Source organism: Manacus vitellinus, unplaced genomic scaffold, assembly GCF_001715985.3.
Source record: "Manacus vitellinus isolate BGI_N305 unplaced genomic scaffold, ASM171598v3 scaffold_3_pilon, whole genome shotgun sequence".
NCBI lineage: Eukaryota > Metazoa > Chordata > Aves > Passeriformes > Pipridae > Manacus > Manacus vitellinus.
The window spans coordinates 746,038-756,872 of record NW_021940535.1 but is presented as its reverse complement, the minus strand read 5'-3'; the positions used below and the strand labels follow the sequence as shown (position 1 = coordinate 756,872).

The 10,835-nt window shown below is 41.7% G+C and overlaps 1 protein-coding gene across 1 annotated transcript in view; it reads left to right on the top strand.

The window, feature by feature from the left end:
- Positions 1-10,104: 10,104 nt before the first annotated feature.
- The window catches only part of LOC103755396 (integrin alpha-9), a 121,127-nt gene continuing 120,396 nt past the window's right edge, over positions 10,105-10,835 (top strand). Inside the window, exon 1 of the mRNA XM_018075097.1 lies at positions 10,105-10,221. Within this exon, the coding sequence (XP_017930586.1) occupies positions 10,105-10,221 (117 nt within the window). The remainder of the gene's footprint in view (positions 10,222-10,835) is intronic.

The window sequence follows — 10,835 nt, the reverse complement described above, 5'->3', positions numbered from 1 at the left end:
CAAGGTGATTATCAACAGTGCTTCTTCTTGGAGAAGCAGAATCCCATTTGTGTATTTCCTTTTTCCCCACATGCACTTACTCATGAGGAGAAGGTCAGGTGAAAGATTAAGGAAACCTATGGCTAGATGAAAAGGATTTGATTCATTATTCGTGCAGCTGGAATTAATTCTTATGATCTCTGTTCCATTCACAGACCAGGTACTTGGGCTGTAGCCCTATTCCTGATCTGCATGGTGCCTGGATCTTCTGCAGCAGGTTTCCACACAGAGGGCTGTGGGGCTGCTCTTCAAGTTTGTTGAGAAAAATGGTTTTGCTTTTCATGCTTTTCACTATGTCCACTCATACTCTTTACAAAAACATTTCCTTCCTCCATTGCACTTTGTTTGCTATCTGGCTAGCCAGATATTTGTGTTATATTAGCAGAAAGAAGTGATTTTAGGAAAACGAGAGTATATTTTACACTTACTGCAGTTCAGGGACTGATGTTCTAGTTTTAGATTGCTTTATGTTCTATAATAAAGGATTAGTGTGTTACAGTGCTCTGTAAAACACAGAAGAGAAGCAGAATATGTTACAGTTCTACTAATGGAAAGAAAAATGGGCCTGTTTTGAACTGTTAAACTTTTTATAGCTGCTTCTGATGGCTCAAGGCTGGATCAAAGTTCAGGATTTTTCAGTATGAAGAAATGGTCAGACCAAGGACAGATTTTTTAAAACTATGCATGCAAACTGCATTTGCATTCACGTGAGAACAAAATAATAGGTATATGCATGGTCAATTGGAAGGGTATTCATTTGATTTATGTGTCAAGCTGCACGCTCGTGTGCAGAGAATGCAAATGGGCAGGTGCTATTTAGGCAGGGATTTTCAGAGAAAACTGATTTTGACTAGTTGTTTAACTCACTGTATGAGTGTGACAGTACTGTGGTTGAAGGTTGTCATCTGAGATATCAAAATGAGAATTCAGTGGTGGCATGAGTAATTATTTGAGGAGTTCAGTAAATTTCTACCTGTCAAGTTGGAGAATATAAAAATGTTTGCTTTGACCAAGTGCTTTAAAAACAAGTATTAAAGGTGAAAGCAAGTGAAGGATGTGTCAAATACCACTTTTAAAGTGTGTAACTTTTTTGGTTGTGTCGTGTCACAAATGTTCGGGACTGCAGGGCTGCAGTGGTGTTCGGCTTTGCTTCACCTCTGATGCAGTGGTTTCATGAACTGGGTATGCAGGCTTTCTTTTCTTTCTAAGAAAGATTTGACTTTGTTTCAGGAGAAATTATTTCTGGACTTTTTGCATTGAGTAACCCTGATTTTGTTTGAAAACAGGGCAATTTTCCCCTCTTTTGGTTTTCAGGGAAAGACATTAACAAACCTTTATGACTGTTGCTCTGTGTCTTACAGTAGTCACATCCTCTTCTGGGTAGCCAGTTTTCATTTTATATTCCTTTAACACTAGCCAAGAAAGTAAACTGGCAAACCTTCAGTCTTTCTATAATTTCATCTTTGCAAAGTGGATAACATTACTGAGGCTTATGTAGTATACAGAGAATATCACAAATATCTCAATTATTATTTCCTAAAGCATTAGGGTTAGACAACACTATGTGTAACTCTAACTGTCTTGCCCAAGGATTTGAAGTTTTGATAATATATTTCATCCATCTGCCACAAGCTATTCCTTGCTGACAGTGAACACTTTTTACTTTAGGATCCTCGGGAAGATTTGTAGTATATTTTTATGTTGGTTTGGTTGTTTGAGGTTGGTTTGTTTTTTTTTCTTTAATGCCTTTTCCAAGGAAAAGATGTGGTCAGTTTGGTAGAAGGTAGACGTAAAGGACCTTTGAGATGATATGTGCTGCAAACTGGCAGTTAAAGGAGTGGAAAAGTTAACTGAGGCTATTTCTACATAATGGAAAGAGTTTTCCTCTTAGAGGCCTTGGAAAACTTGCTGGAGGTGGATACCTACTACCGTAACATGAGCTTTATTTTTCCCTCTTTGTTTCCTTTTTAAATGTCATATGCTGAGAGAAGTCTTTTCTTTACTGATGAGTAGTGCTAAAAAGAGGTTTCCATGGAAAGAAAATTTCATTCACTTTAAATAAAAAGAAAACCTAAAAATTGTTCCATATTTTTAACAAAATAGAGCTAAGTAAGCTTTTCCTTTTCATCCTGTTGCTTGTGATGTCTCATTTTTATTCTTCCTCGCCTGACTGGGGTATGTTTAAAAAGAATCATATCACCTGTGGGCAGTGATAAATCATTTCAGCCATCTAGGTTTAAACACCTGCTGTGCTGTATGAAGCTTTTTACAGGACATTTTTCCATTCTTAGTAAAATACTCTGTGTCTATTGAGACAAACTATACCAGTAAGTGTAGGGTATAAATTTGCCTTCATGTTCTCATTTTTAGGTGTTTTCATGGTTTCAGGTTATGGAGATTTCAAACTGTCGTACTTGAAATCAGTCTGGATGGTGAGGAAGCTAAAAGTAGTTGTTTGGACACATGCATTTATCTTTGGAGAGGAAAGGAAGAGGTACAGTGCATTTTTAGTGAGGTTTCTCAACTCGCATCCCTTCCTAACATGTTGATCTCTAACATGAGAAAACATTTCTGACCTACTGCCTGGCTACTCCATGTTACCTATAATGGTAACATCAGTACTTGTGGTACAGCAGCTGTACTTTGTCCCCTCAGAGTCTGTGTGAGAGTCTTTCCTCTGTGATTATAGCCTCTTCAGAATAAAGTTGTGATGCATTAATGAAATAAATCCTAGCAATAATATTGGACCATGATTTGATGATGGTAGTAAAATTGTTCATACAAAGAGGCAAAAGTGCTTCATTAAATACTTAAGCATTTTGTTAAGGGGGAGGAGAACACATTCATATTTCATGAAGTTTGTGCTCTACTTTTAATGCATTTGTAAATATGTAAAATATCAAATACTGTTTACCAGAAATAAATGCATTAAAATGGTCTGGAAACTTAAGAGTCCCAAAGACTGGCTGAAGAGCTTTCTGGCTCTGTATTGTTAGCTTTTCCTAAATCTTGCAATGTGAGGGAAATTCCAGGAAGCATTGAGGGCTTTAAAGTGTCCATTTACCAAAAAAGGGTAGGAAAGCTAATCTGAAGGGATGTAGATTGACATCATCATATAAACAATATAATGGAATTACAAATATATCATATGATTGCTCAAGAAATTAAAGGAACAAATACAGCTTGATTCAAAAAGAACAAAACCCAAACCCTGAATAATGAAATGAGTTTACTTGTGAAGGTATTTAGGAAGATGTAACAGAGTTTTAGGGGCTTGCAATTTTACTTAGTGTTTTAGGCACTATGATTTTAAAGAAAAAAAAAAGAAAAGGTTGTACAAAATCTGTACATATAAAAGTTAACACTTAGACAGCAGACTGATGTAAAAAGGAAGTGTCGTTGCAGGGTGATTAAGTGGGTTACTTTTAATGATACTCTTAATGAATCAATAGAAGGCTTAAAATTAATAAAGTTATTAAAGATCTGAAAATAAATACAAAATTACTTCTACATTTTGCAGATAACACAAAAATACTTGGTTAAAAGGGGAGGATAGGGACCTTTTTATAAAGTGCTTTGGATCAGCTACTATGCTAAACCATGCACGTAAAGTTTATTTTAATCCAGCTAAGTGTGAGGTCATTCATCCAGGAATGAAGAATGTGGGTCCCACCTACTAAGGGGCAGAAGGGTTTGTCTCCTGGAAAGTGAGGACCTTGAGAAGGATTTCAGGGTCACAGCAGACCAATAAAAAAGGAGCAGTGAGTTCTTTGAGTATACATACAGAGAGAATGGTACCTTGGAATTTGGTATGTGCTGCTTGTAGGGTCAGAGCTCTGTCATCATGGCCTGTGGCCTTGGTATCCTTGTCTTTTCCATCCTCCCTTCACTTTGTCTTTCCCAAGCTCTGAGTGCCATGCTTCTGATGCACTTGCAGCTCTCTACATGTACTCCCTGGCCTCTGCAGTTGCTCCTTGCACTGTCTGATGTTTTTCTCTGACATGCTTACTGTTCTCTGATCTGCTCTTCAATGGTGCATCTCAGTCAATTTGGAAATGAACAGATCCTGGAAAAATATGTTCCAAAAGTTTATGCAGTAAGAAAATTAAGGAAAGACTTCACCTCTGAAAATGAAATAACGTCAGCTTTGACCTAGTTACATAGCTAGGGAGATCATATTTATTGTGGTTGATGCTGTCGCCAAAACTGCTTCCAATCCTAGAACTGCTGAGCATGCAGTTTTTGAGAACTGAGTTACCCAAGGGCAGTGATGCTGTGCTACATATACCCAAACTGGAGGGCAACATAAAGCATTTGTTTCCTTTGGAACTGGGTCTGCCATGGTCAGTGTCAGAGGTGTTTTTGGCTCCCACCATGCAGCTGGTTCCAGTTGGCTTATGCCTGAGACATATAAAAATATAAAAATGCCTTTCTCCACAGTATTTGCTCTTGGGTTTTAATGGGTTGCTGTATACAGAGGAGGTAATTTTGTGTCATAACCCTTCACAAAATGTGTGTATTGTGCTCAGGGTACCATGAGAATGATGATAACTGGGAGGAAAGTAGTGGTTATTTCTGGGACACCAAAAGACCCAAGGAGAGCAATCTGGACAAATCAAGATTATTTTACAGCTCTACAATGCAAGATATATCTAGTGCAGATAAACTTGTCTTTTAAGGAATTTTGTTATATTATATCTTCCTAAAACCAGAATACTAATTAAAAAAAACCAATCCCCAACACCCTGTTCCCCTCTCTCTCCCCCTCCCCTCCCCTCCCTTCTGATAGTTTCTTCTTATTACTCCCACTGGTTATAATCTCTTTTGACCTCTCTCCAATGATTAGTGTGTATTTAGCTGTCAGGGCCTGCAGATGCTAGGAGTTAACTCTGTCCTTTCCCAGTTTTGCTGGATTCTCTTCCCTTGCCCCTGATCACAGCATATTCTGGTTATCCATTTAGAGTCATTGCATATCACCTAGAGGAGTCCCATAGGCCGCCAATGAGTGTTGTCACCAAAATTTTACATGTTGTGGAATTGATAGATGGGATTTGAGAAAACGCTACTAAGATAAACACTCTTGACTCAATGGATAATGTAAAAATAATCAAAAGTAATCAAAGGAGAATGTGTTAATTAAAACCGTATTACAGTATTGCCATTGTAAAATACCATTTTTTTCCCATTCCCCATGAATGTACCTCCAGCTTCAGAGCAGAGCTCTCAACTTTGATCTGGGGAACTGTATGGTTTGCACTTATTTGTGGAAACATTTGCCTTGTTTGTTTTTAAACCAATGGAACTTGAAGGGAAAGTTTTGGTTTTCCTTGGTTCCCCTGAGAAACATTTGTTCATCCTGCTCCCATCTGTGGGTGTAAACAATTGTCCTTTGTCATTGTACAATATCCTCCAGCCCAGCCATCCGAGAACTGGGCAGCTGTATCCGCTGGTGTGGCTTCTGAGCAAGAGACTCTTGCCTCTCCATTGAATGATCAGTGAAACAATGGGAAAAGCCTTACTGTTGCCAAAATAAATGCTGAGGTTTCTGAAATATGTTCCGATTCCTTCCTCTTTTTCCTTTTGGTTTCATGTTAGTTGTAAGAAGAGTCTGAAGAGAGGAGGGTGTTAGCAAAATGGTGTCTGGATGATCAGAGGAGAATGGGAGAAGAGAAGTGGTGGGGAAGGAGATGATATGGAAACAGGGTGCTGCTGAGGTGATTGTCAGCATACTGATATGTAGGTATGTGCAGGATCGGAGAACTAGGGGCTAAGAAAATGTCCTTGGCACCATCCATAATGCTTGTGCTATGTAATGGATAAGTTTCCTTTACCTGTTCTCCTCAACAGTACTTGATTAATAATATTAATTCCTATTAGTTAGGAATTCACTAATTCCCATTAGTGAATGGGAGTTTGTCATCCTTAGAGATTTCATTGTTTCCAGAACAATATGGTTTCCTCAAGCTCTTCAGCTAGCACAACTCATGAGTGTACAGAAGCCGTAGCACAGACGAGTAAAAAACTCAAACTGTGGGTCCTGGTTTCAGAAGGCTTCTAGTAGATACCTAGCATGTGAAACATGAATTGATATTAAACATAAAAGTAGACATCACAGAGGAGTTCTTTTCACATTTTTAAATTCATGTGACAAAGTAGGCAATCATAACACTTTTTCCTTTTACCTATATTGATTTTAAATCCTCCTTTCAAGATGATTAAGACTAATAAATACTACCTCTTCCATTTAATAGTGCAAGAGTAGACTTGGGTCAGATTATTACAACTGTATTAGATTTGCGTGGTTTTGGTAGCAGGGGGACTACGGGGGTAGCTTCTGTGAGAAGCTGCTAGGAGCTTCCCCTATTGTCTGACAGAGCCAATGCCAGCTGGCTCCAAGATGGACCCGCTGCTGGCCAAGGCTGGGCCAGTCAACTAGGCTAGTAATGCCTCTGTGTTAATGTATTTAATAAGGGGAAAGTAAGTTATTGCACAGATGTAACTGCACTCAGAGGGGGGTGAGAAAACATGAGAGGAACAACTAAGTAGACACCAAGGTCAGTGAAGAAGGAGGGGCAGGAGGTGCTCCAAGTGCCAGAGCTGAGATTCCCCTGCAGCCCATGGTAAAGACCATGGTGAGGCAGGCTGTTCCCATGCAGCCCATAGAGGACCACGGGAGGACAGAGATCCACCTGCAGCCCATGGAATAAACCCATGCTGGAGCAGGTGGGTGCCTGAAAGAAGGTTGTGACCCTGTGGGAAGCCCATGCTGGAGCAGGCTCCTTGCAGGGACCTGTGGACCCATGGAGAGAGAAGCAGGTTTGCTTGTAGGACTTGTGACCCAATGTGGGACCCACACTGGAACAGCCTATTCTTGAAGGGCTGCTCCCCATGGAAGGGACCCACCCTGGAGCAGTTCAGGAAGAACTGTAGCCTGCAGGAAGGACTCACGTTGAAGAAGTTCATGGGAGGAACCCCATGCTTGAGCAGGGGTAGGACTCCTCTTTCTGAGCAGCAGAAGAAACAACATGTGATGAACTGCCTGTAACCCGTATTCCCCATCTCCCTGTGCCTCTCCAGGAGGAGGAGGTAGAGCCTGGGAAGGAGGGAGGGTTGGGGGGAAGCTGTTTTTAAGATTTGTTTCACTTCTCAGTATCTTGCTCTGATTTTGATTGGTAATAAATTCAATTAATTTCCCCAAGTCGAGTCTGTTTTTCCTATGATGATAATCGATGAGTGATTTCTCCTTGTCATTATCTCAACTCATAGACCTATACTTTGTCTCCCCTGTCCAGTTGAGGAGGGGAGTGATAGAGTGGCTTTGGTAGGCACCTGTCATCCAGCCAGTGTCAAACCATCACAGCAACACTCCTCCCAGGCTCCCATTGTGTGCTATCTATTCTCCTGCTACCAAAAGAAGGATTTATATTTTTCTGTGTGAATACCTCCAGATTTTGTAAGTAAACTGTTCTCATCTCAATAGTAGGCAAATTAAAGTGTATGGACATCATTCTTTTCATGCATTTAGCCTCTCTCTCTCAGATGCATACATGAAGGTAGGCAGGCTGGCTGAACAGTGAGTTGTTTTCTTTGCAGGAGTTCCAAGGACCACCTTTACTGAATTAACTGTCAGTAAAAATGCTGATGATAACCTTCTTTCGTCTCTAGCTATTCTCTTCTACTGAGGATGATTCTGCTTACTTTCAATCCTGACATAATGCTACTTTTTTTTTTCTGTGCTGTTTTTTTACAGGATACTGGGCTTAACTAGAATATTTCCTTGTTCTCTACATGAATTTCTTATAAAGCTGTATTGATGAAATGCTTTTGTCACAATGGCATTTAAAGGCTCATAACAGCATATTGTTAGGCCTTCACTTCAGGTCACCTTAAAATGAAGTATCTATCAAAATATTTTTTTCCGCTGCTATTGTGATGTTTCATAGCGATCTAGGCTTTCTGTCTTCTTCCTTGAGTAGTCTAACAGTGCTTCAGCCACCTGGACCATTGGAGCTACCAAGGTTAGAACTAAAGTGTCATCCAGGCATCTGCCAGTTGGTACAGACAAATGCTCAAATCAATCCACTGCAATTCTAGGGAATGTAGCAGGATCTCATCCAGCCCATTGATGGGGTGATTACTGATAATAAAGTGACCTGCTGGATATGATGTGAAACTAGATGGCAGTGAAGCCAAGCAACTGGGATTCCTGTCCTGGGATGGGATCATTGACAAGAGGGCCTGACAGGAGTCACCTGCAGAGGCTGAGAGCCTCTCAGCTTCTGCAGGTGACTCCTGTCAAGCGTGAAGGAAAGGTATCTTTTCAAGGATGTAGTAGTTTCCCCAAGCAGGTGGAATGCCATGGAGCAAGGTGTCCAGTACCTGAGAAAATTAGATTTGCTGGAGGTAGTTTAAAGGGATTCAAATGACAAGCAGTCCCCTGTAGATCAAGATGAAGTCCAGTGTACACAAACCATGTGGTAGAAGTTTGTATGGAACATGCCATTGCTGTGTGCCAACTCATTGGCAGTGATATCATGGAAAGAAGGGGAACAAAGCGTGGATAATTTGGTTACCAAACTCTGGCTATATGAAGAAACTACCTCTAACCTACGCACTCATGTCTTGTCTCTGGAAAGACTGTCCAAGGACCTACAGCAGTTTAAAGAGGACTACCAGCAGTTTATAGATGTGTCCCATGCTCTGATAGTACAGACCAGAGTCTTTGCTATTGGGAGCAAGCAGCACCCCTGCTTGAGAGAGAGGGTACACACCATGAGATAACCTATGGTTTTACCTGCATGACCATGGACAGGACATGAGGAAGTGGGATGGAAAACCCACCTCTGCCCTAGCAGCATGGGTACGTGAGTTGAGAGGAAGAACAACCACCACAGGAAATTCTACAAGGATAAATGCCATTCCAGTTTCCAGGGGGCAAGTCCTCAGACTTAGAAGGGCTGATGTTACTTTCGATCTTCTTGAAGGGACTTCCAGTTCATATTTACAAGAGCTGTGCAACAAGTACCATGACCAGAATTAGAGGGACCCTGCCTCCAGCCAGGTAGAGGAAAGGGACTGTCGGATCTACTGGACTGTGTGAATCTGATGGCCTGGCACATCAGACCCACAAGAGGCTTTAACTGGGGAGACAAGGGGATCCCAACAGCTGCCTGTACTGGAAGCTGAAGGGAGCCTGACTGGGAACAAATGGCAAAAACACCCCATTAAGACTGGCCCAGAGTGCATCCTTGGTGTAGATTACATCAGGAGAGTGTATTTCAAAGACCCAAACAGGCATTGTCAAGCTTTTGGGTTAGCTGCTGTGGAGACAGAGGAAATTAGACAGCTGAATGCCTTGCCTGGTCTCTTAGAGCACCCTTCTGCTGTGAGACTGCTGAGAATGGAAGAACAACAGGTACTGATTGTGACCACAACAGTGTACCATCAACAATACCACACCAACCGGGACCCCGTGAATCCCATCCATGAGATAATTTGTGAACTGGAGAGCCAAGGAGTAGTCAGCAAGACTCGCTCATCCTTTAACAATCCTATATGACCAGTGCATAAGCCCAATGGAGAACTGAGACTGACAGTGGACTCTTTGGCCTGAACGAAGTCATGCCACCACTGAGTGCTGCTGTGCTGTACATGCTGGAACTTCAGTATGAACTGAAGTCTAAGGCAGCAAAGTGGTGCCACCATTGACATTGCTAATGCCTTTTCTCCATTCCTTTGGCCATAGAGTGTAGGCCAGAGTTTGCTTTCACCTAGAGAGGCGTCCAGTACCTCTGGACTGACTGTCCCAGGGGTGGAAACACAGCCCCAGTATTTGCCATGGACTGATCCAGACTGCGCTGGAAAAGGGTGAGGCTCCAGAACACTTCCAGTACAGTAATGACATCATTATGTGGGGCAACACAGCAGAGGAAGTTTTTGAGGAAGAAGATAATCCAAATCCTCCTGAAGGCTGGTTTTACCATAAAGCAAAGTGAGGTCAAGGGACCTGCCCAGGAAATTCAGTTTTTAGGAATAAAATGGCAAGATGGATGTTGTCAGATTCCAATGGACGTGGTCAACAAAAGAGCAGCTATGTTCCCACCAACCAGCAAGAAGGAAACACAGACCTTCCTAGGTGCTGTGGGTTTTTGGATGATGCATATTCCAGATTACAGTGAGACTGTAAGCCTTCTCTATCATGTGACACAGAAGAAGAATGATTTTAAGTAGGGTCCTGAAGAACGACAAGCTTTTGAACAAATTAAACAGAAGATTGTTCATGCAGTAGCCCTTGGGCCAGTCAGGACAGGACAAAATCTGAAAAATGTGCTCTACACTGCAGCCAGGGAGAATGGTCTGTTCTGGAATCTTTGGCAAAAAATAGTCAGGGAGACTCGATGATGACCCCTGGAGTTCTGGAGTTGGGGATACAAAGGATCCAAGACCTGATACACCCCAACTGAAAAAGAGATACTGGCAGTTTATGAAGGGGTTCAAGCTGCTTCAGAAGGGATTGGCACTGAAGCACAGCTCTCCTGGCACCCTGACTGCCAGTACTGGGCTGGATGTTCAAAGGAAAAGTCCCTTCCACACATCATGCCACTGATGCCATGTGGAGAAAGTTGGTCAGGCTGATCACAGAGCAAGCTTGACTAGGAAACCCCAGTCACCCTGAGATCTTGGAAGTCATCATGAACTGACCTGAAGACAAAAATTTCACACTATCATCATCAAAGGAGAAGGTGACATGTGATATAATCAGCTACCTGAAAATGAAAAATAATGCACTCTACTGA